Source organism: Hirundo rustica, chromosome 29 (genome assembly GCF_015227805.2).
Source record: "Hirundo rustica isolate bHirRus1 chromosome 29, bHirRus1.pri.v3, whole genome shotgun sequence".
NCBI lineage: Eukaryota > Metazoa > Chordata > Aves > Passeriformes > Hirundinidae > Hirundo > Hirundo rustica.
This window is the reverse complement of record NC_053478.1, coordinates 1,852,963-1,878,990: the sequence shown is the minus strand read 5'-3', so window position 1 is coordinate 1,878,990 and position 26,028 is coordinate 1,852,963. Positions and strand designations below refer to the sequence as shown.

The window sequence follows — 26,028 nt, the reverse complement described above, 5'->3', positions numbered from 1 at the left end:
TTTGAATTGTAATTAATTAGCTCGTCATGAAGAATTAGTTCCTCAAAGGCTTGGAGCCTCTGTAAAATTCTTGCAGCTCCTGAGTTCCCTCCCCTGCTGAGTTTTGGTTTTTCTCTCAGTAATTCTGGACTGAGCTCGTGTGGACTTTATGGAGCCATTTGAGATTCCCACCATAATCCAGGGCATTTCCAGAATTGGACACGATTCCAGAGCTGGACACGATTGCAGCTGAAGCCACTGAGTCAGGAGCGCTCAATGGGCTTCACCTAATTCAAGGTAAACACCTTCAGAAACTAATTATTTCACTAAGCCTTTCCATAATTTATCTTAAATAAAATTAAGCCAAATCTCCATCTCCTTGAACTCCTTTAACTGCTCCTATTTTTCTCCACAAGAAAGTTCTCGTCTTTTTGAGAGTCTTTTCTGCAAAAAGGTTTTTCTCCAAAGGATTTTTCTATAAAAGGAGAGTCTTCCTCCTCCCTCTCCTCAGAATCTCTACAACCCAAGAGCCCATGATCTTTTTAGATGTGTTACAATATTCATTCCTTCCAGTAGGAATCACTCCCAAGACAAATTCTCTTCCCTTTCATCCGAAAAGCTGAGATGACCCAGGAATGCTTCCTCCTCTTCCTCATCCTCCCCTCCGGGCACAGCAGCTGCTGCTCTTGCAGGGGAGATCCCCTTTTGGGAACCGCCTCATTAACACCCTGGCAGGGTTTCCAGGTCCTTAATTAACACCCGGCGCTCGTCCAAGGGGTTGGGAGCCCTTGGACAGGGAACCAGGACACAACGACTCCCGTTCGTGGAGTTTCACACTCTCCACACTCAATTAACAGCTCTGGAGCTCTGGGACGGGTGAGGCACCAAAGGCTTGACAAATTACTGTGTGAATGGAAATTTGTAGCGTTGTGTTGTCTCCCGAGCCCTGGGTGTGATGGAACAAAGGGTTCAAACGAACCCCGGGTTCTGGAGATGAAAGAAGCTTTGAGGGAAGTTTTTCATCTCACGCCAGGCTGGTTCATAAACCACGAGCAATTTAACTCCTGGGGACAACCCGACCTGCTGCAGACATTATTTGTGCAACTGCGTTGTTGGAATGCCACAAACCTTCCCAAAAGGAGAATTTCTCCCACTTTTTTCCCCCCAAAATTGACAGGTTTGGTGCCTTCAGCGGCTGTTGCAAATCTAAATCAGATCCTGGAGGTGCTCTGAGTTCTCCACGCTCCAGGCTGAACATTCCCAACATTCCCAACTCCCCCAGGCTATCGATGATCTCCTCAGTGATCAATTTCACTGCAAGAAAGCTTCAAATAGGAACAGGAGGGGAGGGGAAAAAACAAACCAAACCAGCAGGAGACTCGAGAGATTATGATAAAAGCATCATTTTATTAACCCCAGGGAGAGTTTGATTAAAGCCCTGCAAAGCACCGGGGGTCGGTGTGGGGAGAAAGGCTCAGCTCAGGGGGGACGCGTTCCACTGGCAGAGCTCTTCTTCCAGCGCACCCTGAGAACCACGTCCCGCCTGCTCCGGGAAGTGGAAATTTTACACCGGGTACTACCAAATACACCGAGCAGCGGAGCTACAGACCGCATCGGGGACGTGTGGGAGTAAAACGGGAGCGGTGGCCTCGCTCCGGGGGCCGGCTGACTCCGTCCAGGTGGAGCTGTGGGGGATCTGAGGTGGCTTTTGACGCCCCGAGCTCAGTCCTGCTGCAGGGACGGGTCGGGGCTCAGCGTTCCTGCTCCGCTTTCCCCTCTCTCCTCAGCAGGGCCCGTAGAAGCCGCTGCGGGAGGGGTTGTAGCGCCGGTAGGGCCGGCTGTAGCCGCTGCCCAGCCCGGGGTAGCCAAAACCCCCAAAGCCCAAGGAGCTGCCCCCCGAGTTGATGGGGACCCCGCCGGCGCTCAGAGCGTTCCCGACGGCCGCCGACGCCGAGGATCCCACGGTGGTGTTCTGCGGGAAGGAGCTGAGGATGGGCCCGGGCAGGGTGACCACCACGGGCGAGGGCTGGATGACCACGGTGGAGTCCTGGCACTGCCGGACGCAGGGCTCGTTGCAGCTGTTGGCCAGCGGCGTGGGGCCGCAGGAGGTGGGGGGACATCGCTCGTAGCAGGACATGGCTCGGGACAAGGTCTGGAATACAGGAGCACACCTGAGTGCAAGGCAGGAGTCGTGTCACCGTTGCTCAGTCCGGTTATCGGGACTGCGGCTTCCCAAGGAGCCTCTTAGGAGCTGGGGAGGAAACCAAACTCTTAAATAAAGAGAGACAGAGGCTGAAACGTCCTCTGGGCTGTCGGTGATCCGGGGAAGAACTGGCAGCAGAACAAAAGAAAGAAACCCGTATCATTAATTTAATTGTAGGATTTTGATTGCGCGTCTGCAGAGACCTGGCGGGAGCAGCAATTAGGAGAGGAACCACGAATGTACCTGTGGAGAGAGCTCCACGGCCAGCTGGAAAAATGAAAGGGAGGATTCATTTCCAGGCCCCAGCCTTGCCTGCAAGGAGGTACAAATTTCAATGTCATTAGGCAGCCTTGGAGAGGAGGTCTTTGAAATCCTTCCCAGACAACTCGCCCCTGGATGTGAGGAGAGGCAGGAATTCCCTGCACGCTCCCTGGGTCCGGCCCCACCACGGCAGTAAAACCAAAATTCTCTGAATTCTAGGGGGTGCTCAGCTCTGCTCCGGTTTTCCCCTACTTTCCCTTGATCCCCACAAACCCTGATCCCACTTCCCAACGTTCCAGGAGACGTCGTTGCACTCTGGAACAAAATTTCCACAGCCAGCTGACATTCCAGGATGGAAAAGACCCTGCTGAAATACAACTGAGCTCCTGGATTTCTGTTTTGATAAAGAGTTGGGGTTTTCAAGGACCTTTAAAGAGCCCAGGTTTCCAACTCCTTGCACATTTATTCCACCCATTCAATTAATTCATCTTTATTAGTTCTATTATTTTCTATGTTATTTAACATGTCTGAAACCCCACGTTTGAATAGATTTCTGTCACCAGTTCAAGGTTGTCTATAGCCAAGTCAGGACTGCAGAAATTCCACGATTCCAACAGCAAACCCCAACTTTTTTAAACAGAAAAATTCTTTCCTCCCCCCGCCACAAAGAATCCAGCAACCAGCAGAACACTGTAGGGAAAAAAAAACCAAAAAACCCAGATTATTAAAAGGCAAGAACTCAGCAAACAGAGAAAGAGAAGTGGATTTGAACTAACCTTGCTCACAAAAGAGGAAAGAGGGAAGAGAAGTGGTAGGAAGGAGCTGCGTTGAGTTGGTTTTTATACCTCAGCCCTGATGGCCTGGGGACCACAGACAGCCTTTGTACCTGGAATTAATTCCCAACGAGTATGTCCTGAATGTCAAACGTTCCACCTGATTAAATGTCTTCTCCCCACTGCTTATTTACTTTGTTTTTATTTCCTTATCTTCTGACAGACAGATTCCGTCCCGCAGGTTTCTCTCATCTCGGGAATTAGGGACCAAATTTATTCCAGGGCCACCTTTCAGTCACAACAAAATCCAGACTCCGGCGTATGTTTGACTTTAGTCATAAAGAAAAATACCAAGAATGTCTATAATACATAATTCATCATTCCAAGGCATTCTTTTATTACGGCTATGAGTGTAAATCCTTAATAAATTCCTGTCTCCAGCGGTGCTCACCCGGCTCTGCCTCCAGCCGGGCGTCGGGACAATCTCAATTCCAGGTTTGGGGAAGGCCCTGCCTGCAGAGCACATCCAGCCCTGGAATCCCACAGAACCCGGGCAGGAAGTGCCAGAATTGTGGGATTCAGGGACAAATTGCCGCTTTATCACGTCCAGTTCGGGTGGTTTTGAGGCATTAAATCTGGGTGACGCGTTTTGAGGCACAGCTGGCAGAACAAGGGGACACTTGATCCTGATTTATCAGTTCTTTTACAAAGGGAGCCCCTAAACCCCTTCTGTACCATCTCAGCTCACAGACACCAGTCAGAACCCTGGAATCATGGAATGGTTTGGGTGGGAAGGGACCTCAGAGCTCATCCTGCTCCAGTCCATGGGCAGGGACACCTCCCGTGGTCCCAGGTTGTGCTGAGCCTTGTCCAGCCTGGCCTGGGACACTTCCAGGGGTGGGAAATCCATGGAATCACCTGTGCCAGGGGGTCACCACCCCCACAGAGAGGAATTCCCTCCCAAATCCAAACTAAATTTCCCCTCTCTCGCTGTTTCCCCTTTCCCCCTTTTCCCCTTTCCCCCTTGTCCTGTCACTCCAGGCCCTTGGAAATCCTCTCCCCGTGTTTCTTGTTGGCTCCTTCAGGTCCTGGAAGGCCACAATTAGGTCACCCCAACGCTTCTCCAAGCTTGGAAAGGCCCTCAGAGATTTGTTTTTTGGAGATGTGAACATTTTTAATTGACAGTTGTTTGTAACTGGGTCAGACTGGGAATGGCACACAAAGGGTTTTGGCTCCTCTTGGATTTGATCTTGGATCCCAAGGCAGCCACAAGTGAGTGAGCAAATTGCTGAGGAGCTGGAAAAAAAAAGTCTTTATTAGACTGTGCTTGAAGTAATTTCACGCTGACATTATTAAAGTCGGTCTAAAAGTACCAGAAATTAAAAGTACCCATAAATTGGGAAGATGAAAGAATTTTTAATGGGTGGATGATGCTTCTCATGCAATGCCAGCCTAAACCTAGACTGGAAAACAAAAGCAGCACAATTCCTTTATCAAGAAAAGGTTCCATTTGCAAAAATATGTGTGGGAACTAATTAATGGGGAAAAAAAAAAGAAAAAAAAAAAAAAAAGATGCTTCAATAACCACACGAAGTAAAAAATATCTAAAAAATATCTACAGAATTATCACACAGATTTTTCCACCTGAACATCCAAATCATGTTCACATTCTTCAGAAACTGTCTCTCCAATGATTTCAGGCATTACAGGAGATGGGTCAGACCCTTAAAGGCACAAAATTCTGCTTGAAATAGAACTGAGCTCCTCCATTTAATAAAAACTTCAACATCCTGCACAAACCCCTGCCGAGTTGGGCTGGGAACATTCTGGAACACGGCTTTTCCCCCCTTTTTCCCCTTTTAGATCACCAAAGGGAAATTTTGGGGTTTATTTCCCCTTACCCAGACTCTTCAGTCTCCCAAATTCCCTTACTGCACCTCTCATGCTCTGTGTCCATTTGCATAGTGGGATTAATAAATAAAATTGATTAAATGGATTAAATTGATTAAATGGATTAAATGCATAAAGTGGATAAAATACAGAAAATAGATAAAAATAGATTAAATGATCTGCTGGTGACAGACACAGAACACGTTTCCAAATCCCGTGCATATGTTTCAATAAAAGGGGATTTAAACTGACTTTTAAGCCCCCTTACTTTTTAATTGGCATTGCATCGATTCAACACCATCATAAAATCGTTACAGCACCGGAACCTCGGGAGCAGCATTTTTACCAGCAAGTGCCACATCTGGGGCGTCCCTTAAACCGACCACGGGGACTTGTTTCTGTTCATAAATATAATTAAGAAAAGCAATCTCATCATAAATGCAATTGCCACGCAGAACGTCCCTCGGGGAGCGCCCGGCGATCCCTCGCGGATCCCAGGGAAGAACCCGTCGGCATTCCGGCCCCTCCAATTATTTCTTTGGGAAATCCCCCCATGGAAAGCTCTTTTCAAGCGCAGGCTCCGCTCAGTCTGGCGAGTTTCCCTTTTGCCACCTTTCATTTTTTTGGATGTTGCTGGGAAGGGGACCCGGCAGAGGGGCGGCTCTCTGCGACCTGGAGCTGTGCCAGGGAGGTTTGGGATGGATGTTTGTGGAAAATTCTTCCCCCAGAGGGTGTCGGGCGCTGCCCGGGCTCCCCAGGGAATGGGCACGGCCCCGGGAGAGTCTGGACACGGCTGCCAGGGACATTTTGGGATTTCGAGGTGACTGTGCAGGACCAGCAGCTGGGTTAGGTGACACCTGAGGGTCCCTCCCAGTCAGGAGATCCCAGGATTCTCTCCCGCCTTCTTGCTAAACTCTTCTCCCTCCGGATTTGTAAATTTGCAAGTAAATCATATTATAATAAACTTTAAACATAAGCATAAAACGGTTGAATAGAGAACCCCACCTCTTTTGCCTGTTCTGTGGACATTTGGAGTGGCTCCACAGCTGAATGCCAGGAGCCTTCCCTCGAGCTCCTCACATATTTGTATCTCAGCTCTAGGACAAATGAATTTTAAAATAGATTTTATTTCATGGCTTTCTTATTCTCGCGTCTCTTTCTGCTGCCGCAATGGCAAGTGTTGATTCTGCCATATTAATAATCATTTGGATTCCCAAGGGTTTCAAAGATGCCAAACAGGGGACAAGACCTAAAATCTCTCGAGCTTAAACACCACAATTGTATTTTTAAATATATAAGTGGGACAAAAAAATTGGGGGGAAAAAATCCTAGAAGGTGAAATATATTTGTGAACCTGCTCAGTGCTTCACAGGAGTGTAAAAATCAAGGAAATTATTTTTATCAGGTGTGTTGTGGTGACTTTTGGGATGCACATTTTCCTGTGTTAAATCCCTGCATAGATTTTCACATAATTCTGCCCCGAGGGGAGAAAAAACCACAACGAAACTCCAAATCAGATGCAACATCAGTTTAATGATAAAAAGTCAAGTAGCATTCAGCAAAAACAAAAGGGAAAAAATATATATTTATGAAGGGAAAAGAAGCCACTGAAACCATTCCAGCTGAGAGACAGCAAGCGAGACTCCACCTTTCCTTAATTCCCGAGTCAAACCCCTCCACTGACTGCTGCCAACCGCGGCGTTAAACCGCGTCAGCGTGAAACGCGGAGTCACAGAGACAAGGAAACTCTTCAAAAGCAGGACTTCGGAGGCTGAAACGCGCTTGGCCACGAGTCCAGACAGAACCTCCCTCCCTCCCTCCTTGTGCGGAGGGCTCGGGGGGGCCCGAGGGCTCTGGAAACGCTGGCCAGCAGCTCCAGCCTCAGCCCGGCCCCCGGCTGGGGCTTTCCTGGGGGAGGCACTGGCTGCACGTCCGGCCCGGCTCTAGCAGGGCAGGCACCTCCGGCCGCAGTAGCGGCCACCAAGGCCAGAGAGCCCCGAGAGCCCAAAGCCCCCCGAGTTGATGGGCACTCCCTCCTCGCTCAGGATGCTGCCCACGGCCGCCGAGGTGGAGGATCCCACGGTGGTGTTCTGCGGGAAGGAGCTGAGGATGGGCCCGGGCAGCGTGACCACCACGGGCGAGGGCTGGATGACCACGCGGGAGTCCTGGCACTGCCGGACGCAGGGCTCGTTGCAGCTGTTGGCCAGCGGCGTGGGGCCGCAGGGCCGGCACAGGTCGTAGCAGGACATGGCTGTGGCTGCAGCAGCACCTGGGGAGAGGCAGGGAAAGCACCAGGGAAGGTGAGGCACACCCGGAGATGCTGCTGGGCAGGAGGAAACGCAGCCTGGGGAGAAGGGACAGCCCGGACAGGGAGGAAGGCAGGAATTCGACAGCCCTGACCCCAGAGTGTTCCCCGTAAGGAAATCCCAACATCTCCCACCTGCCCCCGGTAAAAAACAACCACCAAAACCTGGTGAGAGCAGGAGCGAGGAGAAGGAGTCTCAGAGAAGCAAAGATTCCATCGAGGTCCGAGGAAAAAGAGAAGAGAAAGAGGAGAGTGAGGCAAAGGTGGTTGCAGCTCACCTGTGTCACCGAGGAGGAGAAGGCAGGAGAGCTGGATGAGGGCTCCTGCTCTTGCTCTGCCTTTTATACCGTCCCACACAGCCCCGGGCCCACCGGCACCCTCGGCACACGGAACGCGTTTCCCAAGCTCATCCCGCATGCAAAACATCCCCATTAGAGAAATGGGGACACTGCAACGCTGCTTTTTCATTTCCCTGTGCAGGACATGCCCAGTCAGCCTCCCAGGCTCCTTTCAAGTTGCCAGGATTAGAGGCCAAAATGTGCCCTGGGGCGAAGCCACGTCAGCAGCGCCGGGTGATGCAGCCGGGGCTGAGGAGCGTCCCACATCCCAAATAATTCCAGCCCTGGCCCTCCAGGGCAGGACTTTAAAGCGTTTCCTGATGATGGGGCCGGGCTCCTCAGCGCCCTGAGGCTCCAGCCTGGCCGTTCCCCTGCGAGGGTCAGCGCTGTCCTTCTCCCTGAATGAGGCATCGCCTCTCCGGGCTGAGGGGTCAGAAACCATCCCAGGGGATGGACGGGTCAGAAACCATTCCAGGGGATGGAGGGCAGGGAATGGAGGTGTCAGAGATCATTCCAGGGATGGAAGGAAGGGAATGGGGGGGTCAGAGACCATTCCAGGGATGCTAGGCAGGGAATGGAGGGCTCAGAGACCATTCCAGGGATGGAAGGAAGGGAATGGAGGGCTCAGAGACCATTCCAGGGATGGAAGGAAGGGAATGGAAGGCTCAGAGACCATTCCAGGGACGGAAGGAAGGGAATGGAAGGCTCAGAGACCATTCCAGGGATGGGCACGGCTGCTCTGGCCTCAGCAGGGGCTGCCCAGGGAGGGTTTGGAGTCGCCCTCCCTGGAGGTGTCCAAGGGGAATCTGGACATGACACTGAGCGCTCCGGGCTGTGTGACAAAGGATGGACCAGGCACAGGTTGGAGTCGATGTTCTGGGAGAGCTGTTCCAACCTCAGGGATCCCTTGAGGTGAGGCACCGTGCCCAGAGCAGTCCCGTGGTGCCAGTGTCCAGCAGGGGACACGGATCTGCCCCTGCTCCTGAAAGCCCTGCCCTGGAGGGGCAGAGACTGGCACCAGGTGCTCAGCGGGACATCACCCGGCCCTGCTGACGAATCGTTTTCCCTGGAAGTGTTTTGGCCTCTAATCCCGGCACTTGAAAGGAGCCCGGCAGGTTGGCTGGGCATGTCCCGCACAGGGAAATGAAAAGGCAGCGTTGCAGGGCAAAAAATAAAAACACTAATTTTTGTAATTGGGATGTTTTGCATGCACGATGAGCTTGGTAAACACGTTCCATGTGCAAAGACCGTCCCTGGGCCCGGGGCTGTGTGGGATGGTATAAAAGGCAGAGCAGGAGCAGCAGCCCTCATCCACTTCTCCTGCCTTCTCCTCCTTGGTGAAACAGGTGAGTGCCTTCCTCAGTTTCTTTTCCTGTGTCTCATCGGGTTTCCACTGGGGCTTTGCCTCAGTTGTGTTTACTGGGACTCTTGGTGACCATCTCCATTCTCTGTCCACACTGGAGGGAGGTGGGAGAAGGTCCTGTTTGGGTTTTTAGGGCTCTCGTGGGGACAGCAGTTCCTTGTCCTTTCTATCTCCCTCTCTGGGCTGCCCCTTCTCCCCAGGCTCTGCTCTTTCTCCTGAGAGCAGCATCTCCGGGTGTGCCTCACCTTCCCTGGTGCTTTCCCTGCCTCTCCCCAGGTGCTGCTGCAGCCACAGCCATGTCCTGCTACGACCTGTGCCGGCCCTGCGGCCCCACGCCGCTGGCCAACAGCTGCAATGAGCCCTGCGTCCGGCAGTGCCAGGACTCCCGCGTGGTCATCCAGCCCTCGCCCGTGGTGGTCACGCTGCCCGGGCCCATCCTCAGCTCCTTCCCGCAGAACACCGCCGTGGGATCCTCCACCTCGGCGGCCGTGGGCAGCATCCTGAGCGAGTCCGGGGTCCCCATCAACTCGGGGGGCTTTGGGCTCTCGGGGCTCTCTGGCCTTGGTGGCCGCTACTGCGGCCGGAGGTGCCTGCCCTGCTAGAGCCGGGCCGGACGTGCAGCCAGTGCCTCCCCCAGGAAAGCCCCAGCCGGGGGCCGGGCTGAGGCTGGAGCTGCTGGCCAGCGTTTCCAGAGCCCTCGGGCCCCCCCGAGCCCTCCGCACAAGGAGGGAGGGGAACGTGGCCGGCTCAGGCTTCTGCTTGTCCTGCTTTCTTCTGCGCCTCCGCGGGCGCTGCTGTGCCCGGCTCTGCTGGCCCAGGGGCTCAGCCCCAGGCAGCGCCGCGGGCTCCTGCTGCTCCCGCTGTGCCCGTGCCTGGGGCAGGCACAGCCAGCCTGTCCCACTGCTGCTGGGGCAGCCTGGCCCGGGGCCCTGCCCAGCCCCTGCTTGCCTTCTCTCCTCACACTCAATAAAGTTCACTCTGCATTGGAACTGGAGTCTCCTGGAGTTCCTTCCACTTGGGGGTCCCCAGATGAAGCTGCTCCGTGGGGGAGGTCACCAAATCGCAGTTGCTGGGGTTGGAATACACCTCCAGAGGTCCTGTGGCTGAACCCTCTGCTGGGGTGGGACAACCTTGAGGGATTTGCCTTAGATGCCCACGGCTCCTCTGGATCTGCCCAGGGATGGGCACTCCAGAATCTCCCTGCTCCCTGTGTTTCATCTCTCAGTCAGAAAATGTTCCCTGGAACCCCTGCCCTGGCGTGTGACAGAATCCCCGGGAGCTGTCACCCGTCACTTGTGCCACCCCAGCAGCCCTGGTGCCCCGCTGTCCCTCCTGGCGGGGCCAGCAGTGCTGGCAGGGCTGCAGGCACAGCGCAGGGCTTCACGGGGGACGCTGCGCAAGGGCAGAACATCGCTCCGGTGATGCAGAGGAGGACAAGGTGCCTCCTGCTTCTTCCCATGTCTTCTACTGCCTGTCATTCAGGGAATAAGAGAATCCTGGAATATCCAGGTAGGAAGGGACTCACAAATCATCAAATCCAACTCCTGGCCCTGCGCAGACACCCCAAAATCCTGCCCTGTGCCTGAGAGCGGTGTCCAAATCTAGGAAGTGACCCTCACTCTACCTGGAGCAGGAGAATGGAGGGGTCAGAGACCATTCTGGGAGGGAAGGAAGGGAATGGAGGGATCAGAGCTCATTCCAGGGAATGGAGGAGTCAGAGACCATTCCAGGGAATGGAGGGGTCAGAGCCCATTCCAAGGAATGGAGGAGTCAGAGACCATTCCAGGGAATGGAGGGCAGGGAATGGGGGGGTCAGAGACCATTCCAAGGAATGGAGGGGAGGGAATGGAAGGGTCAGAGTCCATTCCAGGGATGGAGGAGTCAGAGCCCATTCCAGGGAATGGAGGAGTCAGAGACCATTCCAGGGATGGAGGGCAGGGAATGGAGGGGTCAGAGCCCATTCCAGGGAATGGAGGGGAGGGAATGGAGGAGTCAGAGCCCATTCCAGGGAATGGAGGAGTCAGAGACCATTCCAGGGATGGAGGGCAGGGAATGGAGGGGTCAGAGCCCATTCCAGGGAATGGAGGGGAGGGAATGGAGGGGTCAGAGACCATTCCAGGGAATGGAGGAGTCAGAGCCCATTCCAGGGATGGAGGGCAGGGAATGGGGGGGGTCAGAGTCCATTCCAGGGATGGAGGGCAGGGAATGGGGGGGTCAGAGTCCATTCCAGGGATGGAGGGCTCCAAGGCCATTAAAGGGCAGCCCCTCAGTGCCAGCCATGGGCGGAGGCCAGGCCAGTTGGACCCTGCACGTCTGAGTGCTGGCATGATGGAAAAGGAAGCGGTGATCTCTCTGTCTGCTTGCCTCCGGTGTTTTCCTGCTGACATTCCCAGCCCCTGACTCCTTCCGATGTGTTTTGATGTCTCCGTGGAGAGCTCTGCAGGCTCCTTCCACCGCCTGTGACTGAGTTTGGGTGTAGGCTCCCAGCAGGGGTTTGGAGATTTGGGGATGGAGAAGGAGCAGTGGGAAAAGCCCAACATGGACACTCGGTGCTGGGTGGAGCCGCTGGGAGCAGAATTATGGAGTGTTGGAGAGGATTTTCTGCTTCTCAAACGTCCCCCTGTTGGCTCGAGGATGCTGGGGACTCTCCAAAAAGGCATGGAAGGGCAAAGAGCACACGGGTTTGTCTGGACGTGAGATTCCTGATTCTTGAGGGTGTCCAAGGTGACGGGGAAGCTCACACCCAGCTCTGATGGAGTCGAGTGTTTGCTTGCGCAGCGGGTGAGGCGAGTCCTGTCACAGAAAACACATTTCTAAGCCGGGCTTGTTGTTTTAGGGCTGCCAGAAGAAATGTCCTGATTGTTCTGAGAACCCAAAAGTGAGGCCCTGGAGGGCAAAGGGCCTGGTGTCCCCTGGTGAAATAGGACAGTCCCCAGCCCCGGCTGCATCACCCGGCGCTGCTGACGTGGCTTCGCCCCAGGGCACATTTTGGCCTCTAATCCTGGCAACTTGAAAGGAGCCTGGGAGGCTGACTGGGCATGTCCTGCACAGGGAAATGAAAAAGCAGCGTTGCAGTGTCCCCATTTCTCTAATGGGGCTGTTTTGCATGCGGGATGAGCTTGGGAAACGCGTTCCGTGTGCCGAGGGTGCTGGTGGGCCCGGGGCTGTGTGGGACGGTATAAAAGGCAGAGCAAGAGCAGGAGCCCTCATCCAGCTCTCCTGCCTTCTCCTCCTCGGTGACACAGGTGAGCTGCAACCACCTTTGCCTCACTCTTCTCCTTCTCCTCTTTGTCTTTGCCTTCAGCTCTGCCCTTGCTGCTCTGCAGCTTCTGCCGAGAGCTCCGCTCCCAGATCCTGCTCCCAACCTCTGCGCACTGGGAGCAGGTGGGAGAAGCTCCTGGGCTCTGTGCAGGGGAACCGTGGGCGTGGGGTTCCTGATCCTTCCTTGCTCCTATTCCCTGTCCCTTCTCCCCGGGCTCTGCTCTTCCTCCAGCCGAGGCCGCTCCTCACGTCCTGCCTGTGCCTTCTCCAGGTGCTGCTGCAGCCACAGCCATGTCCTGCTACGACCTGTGCCGGCCCTGCGGCCCCACGCCGCTGGCCAACAGCTGCAACGAGCCCTGCGTCCGGCAGTGCCAGGACTCGCGGGTCATCATCGAGCCCTCGCCCGTGGTGGTCACGCTGCCCGGGCCCATCCTCAGCTCCTTCCCGCAGAACACCGCCGTGGGATCCTCCACCTCGGCGGCCGTGGGCAGCATCCTGAGCGAGTCCGGGGTCCCCATCAACTCTGGGGGCTTTGGGCTCTCGGGGCTCTCTGGCCTTGGTGGCCGCTACTGCGGCCGGAGGTGCCTGCCCTGCTAGAGCCGGGCCGGACGTGCAGCCAGTGCCTCCCCCAGGAAAGCCCCAGCCGGGGGCCGGGCTGAGGCTGGAGCTGCTGGCCAGCGTTTCCAGAGCCCTCGGGCCCCCCCGAGCCCTCCGCACAAGGAGGGAGGGGAACGTGGCCGGCTCAGGCTTCTGCTTGTCCTGCTTTCTTCTGCGCCTCCACGGGCGCTGCTGTGCCCGGCTCTGCTGGCCCAGGGGCTCAGCCCCAGGCAGCGCCGCGGGCTCCTGCTGCTCCCGCTGTGCCCGTGCCTGGGGCAGGCACAGCCAGCCTGTCCCACTGCTGCTGGGGCAGCCTGGCCCGGGGCCCTGCCCAGCCCCTGCTTGCCTTCTCTCCTCACACTCAATAAAGTTCACTCTGCATTGGAACTGGAGTCTCCTGGAGTTCCTTCCACTTGGGGGTCCCCAGATGAAGCTGCTCCGTGGGGATGGGATGCCCTGCCGGGGTTTGGGTGGTTAAAGGGCAGGGATGGACCTTTCCCACACCTGGGCAAGGTGAGAAGCTCCTGGGAGTGCCATGGGGCAGGGGACGGAGCGTGGGTGTGTGCACAGGGTGACCAGGAGGTGCCCCAGGGCACATCTGAGGCAGGACAGAGGTTGGACAATTTCCTGCTGATGAGTCAAAGCACTGACCCGATGGTTTCTGTGCCACCTACCTGCCCAAGGCCCTGTTTGTGTTTTACCACCTCCGAATGGACCTTGCCCTCCCTTGCTCCAAGCCCTTCTCCCATCCCCTGGATGCAGAGGGAGTCCCAGGCGAGTTGCAGGGACATGTGCCCTGCCAAAGTCAGCATGATGCCCGATTTTCTTCTCCTGCTTCCTGTGGAGGGTTTCTCCCTGGGGGATGAGGTGTGCCTGGCACTGCAGCCGTCTTGTGACAGTCAAAGGCTGCTGCTCTGCCCTGTTTTGGGCTTCAATGTCTGAAATAAAGTGAACCTGCCGCGTTCCTGTCTCTTTATCTGCTGTGGAAATGTCCTCCTGCCCCTGCGTGAGCCAGGAGAGGACATCGGCAGCCTCGAGGTCGAAATGGAACCGGGGAAGGGAAGCAACACCCCCAGGACACCCCTGCGAGAACGGGGTGGGTGAGGACCCCCGAGGCTTTCTGGAGACCCTCGGTGGGGCGGGCTGGGTCAGGGAGAAAGTGCTCGAAATGCCTTTGGTGCACTCAGTGTTTTGCCTGGGGAAGGGATTGAAGTGGAAATGCCGTGGATGGAAACCTGGTGCGTGTTTTGAAGGAAATCTCTCTGTCAGATCTGGGGGTCACACCTGGGGGTCTTCTACTGAATGTGTTCATTTGGAGAAAATTCTCCTGAGAGCTCCTTTCCTCCTCCTGGATGAGGGATCTGCCTTGGACCTCTGGGATTTAAGATTTTTTCTGTCTCTGATGGAGCCCAGTCTCGCTGGGGCAGGGGTTTTGTCCCTTTTGTCACCAGGGGTGTCAGGGTCGTGCAGGTGGTGCCCAAGCGGGGCTGTCACCGCTCCTGGGGACACCAGCTCTCGTCTCACCCCAGGAAACGCAGCTCAGAGCGTGGAACCCTTCCCTTGCCGGGCACCTCGGGAACATCCTGGCCCCTGCTGCTCCCCAGGCTGGGTTTGCTGGCACCGCCAGCCCTCAGGTGCTCCATGTCCTGCTCAGAAATATTCCCGAGTGTTTGGGGACCCTGTCCAGGGTCTGGTCAGAGGCAGGGGGGAAAAGGAGTGGAGGGATGGCTGTGAGGGAGGGAAGAAGGAAGAGTTTTGGAGTCAGATGTTCTGTTTTCTGCAAGATAATGACCCTGACTAATATTTGTTGTTGGGAAAGCAGCGTCCTTCCTTCTGGGTCAGTCCTGTTCAGCTGACTGGAGAACTCCAGGCGATGCTGAAAGAGGTGAAAGGCAGAAGAAACGAGATAATTGCTTCTAAAGGCAATATGAGATCCCAAAGAAAGTTCAAAACAAACCCATGAAGTCCCTCTGATGAATAAATGTCTAAGAAGGTTTGAAAGGCCTTGGAGTCACAGACAGCATCGTCTACGGCCAGTCCCCACCAAAACCAGACCTTTAATCCTGGGTTTGTAATAAAAAACTGCATTTATTACTCCAAAGGCTCAGTGCTGCCTCAGGAGGGGAAGGTGCTGACATCACCTGGAAACACGGCACCACTCCACCCAGCTGGCTGAAACATCAGCCTGGTTCTGGCTGAAAAACACCCTAAAAACCTTCTGGCCTCTAATGCTGGCAACTTGAAAGGAGCCAGTTTGGCTGAATGGGCATGTCCTGCACAGGGAAATGAAAAGGCAGCCTTGCAGGGAACATAAACAAGCTCCAGTTTATTTAATTGGGGATGCTTTGCATAAAATATGAGCTTGTTGGTAAACACGTTCCCAGTGTAGAGGCGCGTCGGGGCCCGGGGCTGTGTGGGACGGTATAAAAGGCAAAGCAAGAGCAGGAGCCCTCATCCAGCTCTCCTGCCTTCTCCTCCTCGGTGACACAGGTGAGCTGCAACCACCTTTGCCTCACTCTTCTCTTTCTCTTCTCTTTTTCCTCGGACCTCGATGGAATCTTTGCTTCTCTGTCACTCCTTCTCCTCGCTCCTGCTCTCACCAGGTTTTGGTGGTTGTTTTTTACCGGGGGCAGGTGGGAGATGTTGGGATTTCCTTACGGGGAACACTCTGGGGTCAGGGCTGTAGAATTCCTGCCTTCCTCCCTGTCCGGGCTGTCCCTTCTCCCCAGGCTGCATTTCCTCCTGCCCAGCAGCATCTCCGGGTGTGCCTCACCTTCCCTGGTGCTTTCCCTGCCTCTCCCCAGGTGCTGCTGCAGCCACAGCCATGTCCTGCTACGACCTGTGCCGGCCCTGCGGCCCCACGCCGCTGGCCAACAGCTGCAACGAGCCCTGCGTCCGGCAGTGCCAGGACTCCCGCGTGGTCATCCAGCCCTCGCCCGTGGTGGTCACGCTGCCCGGGCCCATCCTCAGCTCCTTCCCGCAGAACACCGCCGTGGGATCCTCCACCTCGGCAGCCGTGGGCAGCATCCTGAGCGAGGAGGGAGTGCCCATCAACTCGGGGGGCTTTGGGCTCTCGGGGCTCTCTGGCCTTGGTGGCCGCTACTGTGGCCGGAGGTGCCTGCCCTGCTAGAGCCGGGCCGGGCGTGCAGCCAGTGCCTCCCCCAGGAAAGCCCCAGCCGGGGGCCGGGCTGAGGCTGGAGCTGCTGGCCAGCGTTTCCAGAGCCCTCGGGCCCCCCCGAGCCCTCCGCACAAGGAGGGAGGGGAACGTGGCCGGCTCAGGCTTCTGCTTGTCCTGCTTTCTTCTGCGCCTCCGCGGGCGCTGCTGTGCCCGGCTCTGCTGGCCCAGGGGCTCAGCCCCAGGCAGCGCCGCGGGCTCCTGCTGCTCCCGCTGTGCCCGTGCCTGGGGCAGGCACAGCCAGCCTGTCCCACTGCTGCTGGGGCAGCCTGGCCCGGGGCCCTGCCCAGCCCCTGCTTGCCTTCTCTCCTCACACTCAATAAAGTTCACTCTGCATTGGAACTGGAGTCTCCTGGAGTTCCTTCCACTTGGGGATCCCCAGATGAAGCTGCTCCGTGGGGGTGTGAGGTCCTGGGGGGGGTTGGGTGGGATTGGAGGGAGTGTGGCTTTGTGTGGGTGTGCACAGGGTGATCAGGATTTGCTCCAGGGGACATTTGAGCCAGGAGGGAGGTTGGACACTGGGTTGCCATTGATGAGTCAAAACGTGGGCCATTGAGATTTCTGTGCACATTTACTGGCACCTCCCTAAAGGTTTTATTGTGCATTTCCAGCTAGAAGTGGTTGTTTTCCTTGCCTGCATCCAAGCGCAGCATCCAAACCCTGGAGCACAGGGACAACCCAAGCTCCTGAGGTGACACGTGGCACCCAGGGCGGGTGTGCAAAGAGAAATGTGAGTCCTGTGCCAGGTATTGGAGCAGTGGAAATGGACTGGGGATGGGTCGCTCTTCCTGGAGGAGCCTGAGAATCCTCAAGGCTGGGAAAAAGCTCCAAGATCAAGTGGACAGAGTGCAGAGCAGATTTTAGCAGGTCTGATCCCGACCCCTTCAGGACACACGGAATGACTCCGCAGCAATTAAAGCTTCTGACCACAGGACAATTTAGGTGTGGGATAAGAAGCTTCCACTGATGCCATATAGGCCTGGGCACAGTCCCAGGACATGCCACTGTCACTGTCGCTGTCACTTTCACTGTCACTGCCACTGTCCCTGTCCCTGTCCCTGTCCCTGTCCCTGATACTGTCACTGTCACTGTCGCTGTCCCTGTCGCTGTCACTGTCACTGTCACTTTCACTGTCACTGTCTCTGATACTGTCACTGTCACTGTCACTGTCCTTGCCACTGTCACTGTCACTGCTGCTCCCTCTCAGATGAGGGCTCATGGTCCCTGTGTGTCCATCCCTGTCCCATATCCATGTTTCACACCCACCCTCAGCACGTTCCCAACCTCTGTCCGGCCTCAGATGTGCCCTGGGGCACCTCCTGGTCACCCTGTGCACACTCACACGGGCCCACGCTCCCTCCCCTGCCCCATGGCACTCCCAGGAGCCTCTCACCTTGCCCAGGTGTGGGAAAGGTCCATCCCTGCCCTTTAACCAGCCAAACCCCGGCAGGGCATCCCATCCCCACGGAGCAGCTTCATCTGGCGTCCCCAAGTGGAAGGAACTCCAGGAGACTCCAGTTCCAATGCAGAGTGAACTTTATTGAGTGAGGAGAGAAGGCAAGCAGGGGCTGGGCAGGGCCCCGGGCCAGGCTGCCCCAGCAGCAGTGGGACAGGCTGGCTGTGCCTGCCCCAGGCACGGGCACAGCGGGAGCAGCAGGAGCCCGCGGCGCTGCCTGGGGCTGAGCCCCTGGGCCAGCAGAGCCGGGCACAGCAGCGCCCGCGGAGGCGCAGAAGAAAGCAGGACAAGCAGAAGCCTGAGCCGGCCACGTTCCCCTCCCTCCTTGTGCGGAGGGCTCGGGGGGGCCCGAGGGCTCTGGAAACGCTGGCCAGCAGCTCCAGCCTCAGCCCGGCCCCCGGCTGGGGCTTTCCTGGGGGAGGCACTGGCTGCACGCCCGGCCCGGCTCTAGCAGGGCAGGCACCTCCGGCCGCAGTAGCGGCCACCAAGGCCAGAGAGCCCCGAGAGCCCAAAGCCCCCCGAGTTGATGGGGACCCCGGACTCGCTCAGGATGCTGCCCACGGCCGCCGAGGTGGAGGATCCCACGGCGGTGTTCTGCGGGAAGGAGCTGAGGATGGGCCCGGGCAGCGTGACCACCACGGGCGAGGGCTCGATGATGACCCGCGAGTCCTGGCACTGCCGGACGCAGGGCTCGTTGCAGCTGTTGGCCAGCGGCGTGGGGCCGCAGGGCCGGCACAGGTCGTAGCAGGACATGGCTGTGGCTGCAGCAGCACCTGGAGAAGGCACAGGCAGGACGTGAGGAGCGGCCTCGGCTGGAGGAAGAGCAGAGCCCGGGGAGAAGGGACAGGGAATAGGAGCAAGGAAGGATCAAAAACCCCACGCCCACGGTTCCCCTGCACAGAGCCCAGGAGCTTCTCCCACCTGCTCCCAGTGCGCAGAGGTTGGGAGCAGGATCTGGGAGCGGAGCTCTCGGCAGAAGCTGCAGAGCAGCAAGGGCAGAGCTGAAGGCAAAGACAAAGAGGAGAAGGAGAAGAGTGAGGCAAAGGTGGTTGCAGCTCACCTGTGTCACCGAGGAGGAGAAGGCAGGAGAGCTGGATGAGGGCTCCTGCTCTCGGAGTGGGTTTTATACCATCCTGGCCAGCCCCAGGGCCAGCCTTTGCTCATGGGAAGTGTTTCCCAAGCTCATCCTGCATGGAAAATATTCCCTTCCTGCTTCACCAACCTTTGATTTTTTGTTGCAATGCTCCCTCCCCGTTTCCTTGCTGGTGGCATCCCCATTCCACCCTGGAATCTCGTTTTATGTGACTTAATTAGAGATCAAATGCTTCTCATGGTCGGCATTGTTGATTCAGGTAATTTAGGTCTCTATGGCCACCCCCTTGGAAAGCAAAGTGTTTTTCTTCCTGTGTCTGGAAGTTTAGTCGCTGCCTCATCATTCTCGTGGCCATTTCCAAATTAAAACGATGCCAGACTCGTCCCACACAGCTCCAGATTCACACAGCATTTGCATGTTTTGCATAAATGTAATTGCAGCTATTTTTCCCTGTGTTTTCAGATTGTGCCACATGTCTGGTTTGAATCTCTCATTGAGAATGGAACTCTGGTTTAAATGAGAGCCTAATTAGGTCACAAACCCTGCGTGGCACCAATTTTTTTTTTTTTTTTTTTTTTTAGATTTTCAGTCAAAAATCATTATTTTATTCCAGAAACCACTTCACAATTTATAGTTCGTGTCACTACCTTCAACTTGTGTGGAATCTCCAAGTGCATTTAATAACCTAAACCTGAATGTTTTAAATTGTGGCGTTTTTCCAAATCAGCTTCACACCTGAAGCCCTTTTTTGGGAATAACTCCCCCTTGACCCCCGGAGCAACTTCTGTCAAGCCTCCAGGAGCTTCCTTCCCTTTTTTTTTCCAGCAGGGATCTGAACTCTGTTTCTCAGTGGAAATAAAACACTCATCAGCAGGCCAGTTGCTTCCCTGGCCTAATTAGGTCTGGAATTTGCTGAGGTTTTAAGTCCTGGAACCACAATTTGGAGGCCAGGATGACCACTGGTAATATCCTGACAACCCTGCTGCAGGAAAGGAATGGAGGCACACCGGGGTTGGTGGTGTCCCAGCAATTGCTAATTTCAGTTCATTTATGGCCCTGCACAAAGCCAGAACCCCAAGTGCTTCATTCACATGGTGCAGCCGACAATCATTTCTGCTCTGCTCGGGTAATTTGGGCGAGTAATTTTGGCTAACCAAGGGGAGGAAGTCTCCAGCTTCAATTTTTCCCCCCCCAAAACATCTATGAGTTGCATTTTGTTCATTAAAGCGGAGCTTAGCCCATCGTGAGAGCAGCAAAACGAGAATTAAACTGTCCGTGAAGGGATAGAACGATTCAAGCAATAACTCAATCCCCAGACTGGGGATTTTTATTTTTGGGATTATTTTAAGCTTTCAGTTCAGAGAAGGACCGAATTAATTGGGAATGCATCCTGTGATGACTGAGGCTGAAGAAACGATCGACTCCAGGACGTGATCCATTCCAGGCCAGGCTGGATGGGATATTGAGCAACCTGCTCCAGTGGGACGTGGCCCTGCCCATGGAAGGGGCTGGAACGAGGTGATCTTCAAGGTCTCCTCCACCCCAAACTGCGATTCCACAACTGGGAACTTTTTTAGGAAGTTTTTGGGGTGTTTTTTTTTTGTTGTTGTTGTTGTTTTGGTGTTTTGTGGGGTTTTTTTTTGTTTGTGGGGGGTTTTTTTTGGTTTTTTTTTGGGGGAGGGGGATTTTTTTTCTTTTTTTTGTTTGTTTGTTTTTGTTTTGTTTTGGGTTTGGGGGGGGTTTGTTTTGGTTTGGTTTGGTTGGTTGGTTGGTTTTGTTTTGTTTTTTTGGTTTGGTTTGGTTTGGGTTTTTTTGGTTTTTTTGGTTTTTTTTTAATTTTATTTTTTATTTTTTAATCAAAACTAAAAAGGGACATTTCACTGGAAGCTCCCTCCCAGCAGCATCAGAGCCTCCATCTCTCATTTAGCCTCATCCCACATTCCGAAGCCTCGGAGGTGTCTGTCTGCAGCTCCCCGGGGCTGCAGGACAATTGGAGCTTTGGCTCCTTGAAAGGGAAGGACTTCAAAGCCAATCCCAAAATATTCATTAAATGTTTGAGACACACAAAGTGCATCAGCCACGGAAATATTGCAGCTACAATGCGAAATTGGATTGGTTTTGTCACTCGGGCGACAACGTCACCCAAAATTTGGTTACTCCCTGGGCAGACAACATTTGTCAGCGTCAGAAACACAGGGTTATTAATTTTTTCATTAAAAAGTAATTTTGTGCATCACAATAACCTCCCACGGAGCCTCTGGAAATAGATCCAAGGCAGCTTGGGATTCCTATGACAATTCAATGCAGCAGCACTGGGAACAAAACGAGGTGGGAACAAAACGAGGTGGGGACGAGGGGGATCCCAAAAGTGCCCCGCTCAGGTGAGACCCCACCTGCAGAGCCGGGTCCAGCTCTGGAATTCCCAGCTCAGGGAGCACCTGGAGCTGCTGCAGAGAGCCCAGAGGAGGCTCCAGGATGGGATCCCAGGGATGGAGCAGCTCTGCTGGGAGCAAAGGCTGGCACAGCTGGGATGGTTCAGCCTGGAGAAGCTTTGGGGTGACCTCAGTGTGGCCTTGCAGGAGCTGAAGGGGCTACGAGGGGCACAGGGAGAGACAATTCCCGAGGGACGGAGTGCCAGGACAAGGGGGAGTGGGTTCAGATTGTCAGGGAGGGGTTTGGGTGGGATTTTGGGAAGGAATTCCTCTCCCTGGGAGCGTGGAGAGGCCCTGGCAGAGGATATTCCATGGATGCCCCATCCCTGGAAGTGTCCAAGGCCAGGCTGGAGCACCCCGGGATGGTGGGAATGTCCCTGCCCATGGCAGGGCGGCATGAGATGAGTTTGAAGGTCCCTTCCATCCCAACCCATTCCACGATTTCCTGGGAGACTGACAGGAAATCACCGCAATAACACAAACCCAGGGAATGGATTCGTGAAACCCAGGGAAAGGAGTTTATTTGCCTCTCCCCGGATCCAGGCTATTCCACTAGTTATAATGGAATTTATTCCTTCAGATTTAATCCACTCTTGGGATTTAATTTATTCCACTGCTGGGATTTAATTTATTCCATTACTAGGATTTAATTTGTTCCACCGCTGGGATTTAATTTATTCCATTATTGGGATTTATTACAGACGCAGCGAAGGAGATAATAAAATAATAAAAATCCTCATGAGGCCGAGAATCCTGACCTGATTAGGAGCTGATTACTGGACTGACAGCTGAGCTCTGATCTGTTTATCTTTGAGGGCTTTTATTGCTCAATCCACGGGTGTCTGAAGCCAATTCCACGCTCGGGATAATGACACGGGGATGTGCAAAGCGTTAATGAGCACCTGGGACGGGACATTTCGTGATCGGAGTCGCTGCCTCGGGGCTCTCCCCGTCACACCTCGTCATTTGGAGGGATTTAAAGAGGGGAAAAAAAAATTAAAAAAAAAAAAAAAAGAAAAGAAAAGGAAATTTACTGCTCTATTAAAGGAGCAAACAAGGAGCAGGTTAACCACGGCGGGCAGGAAATCTGACTGTAGGCAAGGGCAGAGCTCAGGGGACACCGGGCACTTTCTCTGGCCCATCCCGTGGGCTGAAAGCTGCAGCTTTTGGTGAAACAGCCCCAAAACGAGTGTGGGGATGAGATTTTGGTCAGCCTCGAGGCAGCTCCTCGCCCCGGCAGAGCCTTGGATCAGGGGTGAAGCTCAAAGAAGCGTTTCAGAGCTCGAGTGCACAATGAGGGTGGCCAGAAATGTCCTTTTTTTGTAAGAATAAGAAATAAAATACCAATTTCTGCGTGGGCAGAGCAATTCCCTCAGCCTTTCCTGCATCTCTCACATCCTCTCGGGGGCTCCGGGTCCTGCCCCAGGGATGGGGGCTCCCAAAAACACCGAGAAGGAATTGGGGGTTCTCTGCTCCTTAATTTTAGTGCTCCTTCTCTGCAGAGAATCTGTTCAGGAGGGGCCATTTCACAGCAGAGCAGAGAGTCATTCCTGCTTGGAAAAGGTTTGGAGCAGGGAAGATCCCCTCCCTCCCTCCCCCCCACCTCCCCACTGCTGGACCACCCCGAAATAATTGGAATATTGGGAGATTTCAGGAGGAAAAGGGCTGGTGCTCCATCCCCTGTCCCTGAAAATCATTCCATTTCCCATTTCTATTCCTGTTTCCCCTCCTTTAACAATTCACCCCGTTCCTGTTGCTCCTCTCTGGAATTATTCCTGCAAAAATGGGTGACTCTGCAAAGTTCCCAAGGCAACCCCAGCCCCCGGGAACAGCCCCGGGAAGTTTCAGATTAAAGGATTTCAAAGCCCTTTGCAAACTGGAATGAATGATTTATTCATGTAAAACACTCATTAGCAGCTTTTAGGGATGCAGCAGGATTGCAGGATCACAAAGAGAGTGACAAAGTCACCCCGAAGGATGTGGCAAGGTTGGTAATGGACATTCTCTGGTCATAAATAGATATTTTAAATGTATATAATAAAATATATAATTAAAATAAATACAGTTAATGTTTAAATATAGAAATCTATATTTATATGGAATATACACTCTATAATATACAATATATTTATATCATATATTTTATATAAATATATATCTATATAAATAATTATATCTATAAAATAAGCTTAAATTTGATTGTATATTTATCATTATATTAATAGGTTATAAATAAAATTTTAATGTTAATTATAATTATCATTAATAATACTATATTAGCAATACACAAAACAATAAATAATCGTATTTGTTATTATAAATATAATATTAATAATTATATATTTTTTTCCTCTGGTTTGATTTGTATTTGAAAACTTTTGTTTTACTTCTGCCAGAACAGGCAAATACTGGAATTTGTTGCAGAGAAAACCTGGACATTGGACAACACTGATCTCTCAGCGGGAATAATTGTTTAATCAAAATGTGGACATCATTCATGGTTAATTTTGGATTTAGGGGAAGGGACTCAGAGCTGAATATTTCATATTGGTAAAGGAATAGCAAATAAACACCTTTGATTAAGATTTAATTAAAATTTGGGGCTTGTCAGGGGAAGGATTTGAGAAAAAAATTGATTTTTAAAATTTAATTCTGAGCATCACAGTCCAAAAAGGACAATTATTCTGGAATTCTGGGATAGAAAACATCCTTGAGGAAGGAAGATGAGCAGAGTGGGAAGGTCAGAAAATGCAAACGGGGCCGGTGTGACCCACAAGGAGAGAATGCAGAACTCAGCCCTGAAAAATTAGCCTGGAATTAATTAGGATCTCTCTCACACACACACAAAAGTCTTTGTTAATATTTCAGTTAATTGAAGAAAATTCCCCCAGCTTTACCCTCCTGTTTTTATTATTATTATTACTAATTGCTTGGGTTTCCCCCCTCTTTAATTGTTAAAAAGCAGATAAATCCACACTGATACAATGATTCCTTGGGAGCCGAGCATTTCCTAAGGGATGATTTTTGAGGCAGGATTTTCATTAAAAAGGAATTATTTTCTGACTGGGGATCATTACCCCATCGTGAGCAATTTGCAGGCCCCAGTAATTGCAGATTTCTTAAGTGGCAGCTTTAGGTTTCGAAAGACATAAACAAACCCCGGGTTTTAATTAGGGATTGGGCCTCGAAGGCCTCAAACAGCTTTTTTTTTTTTTTTTTTTTTTCGCTTGGTGGTGAGGGGAAAACTGAAAGAAATCAAAGTTCGCTGTTCATTCTGAGGGAGAAATTAGGAAAAAAATTTGTTCTGTGTGCGGGTGGGGAGGTTTTCCTGGGAATTGTGGATTCCCCATCCCTGGAAGCGTCCGAGGCCTGGCTGGACAGGGCCTGGGCTGGCGGGAGCTGTCCCAGGGGTTGGAATTAAATGATTTTTTACCTACTTCCCACCCAAACCATTCCACGACTCCATAAAACAACACACGGGGAGAACGTGGCCATGAAGGGCGCTCTTAAAACGGAATAATTCATTAAAACCCAGGGCTGTGTTTACTGGCAGAGAGTTCCGGGGCCCGAACTGGAAAAAGCCATTTCAGGACACGTCCCAGTAGCGCTTCCAAAAAGCGCTCCCGGCTCCTCCCTTAATCCCTGCCAGAGCTTGGAACTCCCACTCCTTCATTTCCCGGCTGATCCCTGGCTTGTGGGGACTTCTCCTTCGCCCCACGGATCCCACGGAACCCGCAGCCCAGGCCTCCGGGAGCTGCTGGGATTCAAATCTGCGGGAACGGGAGAAAAGTCAAAGGCGGTTCACTCCGGGCTCCTCCGGGTGCTCGCGGGGTGACCTCTGACAACTCATCTGCGCTTGCCTGCTAAACCCAGATAATAACTGGAATTAAAATCTGCCAAAGGCGACGGAAAATCCGGCCGCGAGGGAAGGGCGAGGGAGCTTTTGTTTTTTTAATATAGAGGGCCCAAAAACGCAGAGAGAGCAGAAATCCCCGGGAATCCCAAAATGTTCTGCAGCACAAGGGGCTGGGGAAAGGGAATGGAAGGAATGCGGAGCACTGAGCAGTGTTCACAGAATCCCAGGCTCAAAAAAGCTGGAAAAGAGCTCCAAGATCATCAAATCCAACCTCTGATGGATAAGCCTTCATGTTTAAGGTTTATCTTCACTTGGCAGCACAGTGTGTGAATTTTACACAGATATAATGAATTATTGCCTCTAAAAAGAGTGTTAAGTGGTTAAACAGCAAGAGGCAAACCTTAATAAGTGGATTCTGAAAGAAAATAAAATATAAAAATATAAAAACACAAAAAAAAACCCCACCCAAAATATAGAAATACAGAAATAAAAATATAGAAATATAAATATATAGCTATATTGCTATATCGATATCTATATCTATATAAATATATAAATATAGAGAAATATAGAAATATAAAAACAAAAATATAAAAAATATAAAAATACATATGAAAATATAAAAATATGCATTCGTGTCCCTTTATATCTTTATAAATGGCATTTCAGCTGAATTAATCCTGCGGAACAGCTTTCATATAACCATAGGCAGGTTAATTAGAGTTAAATCTTGGGACATTCCCACCTGCCTTGGACACTTTCAGGGATGGGATATCCACAATTCTAATTCCTCTTTCCCAGGATTCATATTCCAAGCGAGGTGCCAGGAAGTTGAGCTGCCTCCCTTTGTTCCTAATTATTATTTACTCTCAATTTCCCCTCCCAGTATAAATTATCTGCAGCCTGAGAGGGGTCCTAAGGCAAAAGCGTTTGTGGGCAGCTGGGAACAAAAGGGTTTGGGCTGATCCCAAGCGATTTATGCAGATTTGGGCATCAGGGACGAAACACGGAGGTGGAATTTTAAGGGTGTCCCCAAATATTTAAGT

General features: G+C 52.9%; 6 protein-coding genes across 6 annotated transcripts; 3 read left to right on the top strand and 3 right to left on the bottom strand.

Moving 5' to 3' along the window:
• Positions 1–1,762: 1,762 nt before the first annotated feature.
• LOC120764260 (feather keratin 4-like) lies at positions 1,763–3,287 on the bottom strand. Its single transcript, XM_040088133.2, has 2 exons — positions 3,216–3,287; positions 1,763–2,131 (listed from the first exon to the last, which is right to left on the bottom strand). The coding sequence occupies exon 2, from the start codon at positions 2,114–2,116 to the stop codon at positions 1,763–1,765; it is 354 nt and encodes a 117-aa protein (XP_039944067.1). The 5' UTR covers positions 2,117–2,131; positions 3,216–3,287.
• Positions 3,288–7,049: 3,762 nt separating this feature from the next.
• LOC120764240 (feather keratin 1-like) lies at positions 7,050–7,355 on the bottom strand. Its single transcript, XM_040088085.1, has one exon. It carries the CDS (start codon positions 7,353–7,355, stop codon positions 7,050–7,052), a length of 306 nt encoding a protein of 101 aa, XP_039944019.1.
• A 2,053-nt stretch (positions 7,356–9,408) lies between these two features.
• LOC120764239 (feather keratin 1-like) lies at positions 9,409–9,714 on the top strand. Its single transcript, XM_040088084.1, has one exon. It carries the CDS (start codon positions 9,409–9,411, stop codon positions 9,712–9,714), a length of 306 nt encoding a protein of 101 aa, XP_039944018.1.
• A 2,950-nt stretch (positions 9,715–12,664) lies between these two features.
• On the top strand, positions 12,665–12,970 carry LOC120764242 (feather beta keratin-like). The gene has a single exon (XM_040088087.1). The coding sequence runs from the start codon at positions 12,665–12,667 to the stop codon at positions 12,968–12,970; it is 306 nt and encodes a 101-aa protein (XP_039944021.1).
• A 2,824-nt stretch (positions 12,971–15,794) lies between these two features.
• LOC120764238 (feather keratin 1) lies at positions 15,795–16,100 on the top strand. Its single transcript, XM_040088083.1, has one exon. It carries the CDS (start codon positions 15,795–15,797, stop codon positions 16,098–16,100), a length of 306 nt encoding a protein of 101 aa, XP_039944017.1.
• Positions 16,101–18,048: 1,948 nt separating this feature from the next.
• LOC120764241 (feather beta keratin-like) lies at positions 18,049–18,354 on the bottom strand. Its single transcript, XM_040088086.1, has one exon. It carries the CDS (start codon positions 18,352–18,354, stop codon positions 18,049–18,051), a length of 306 nt encoding a protein of 101 aa, XP_039944020.1.
• Positions 18,355–26,028: the final 7,674 nt, after the last annotated feature.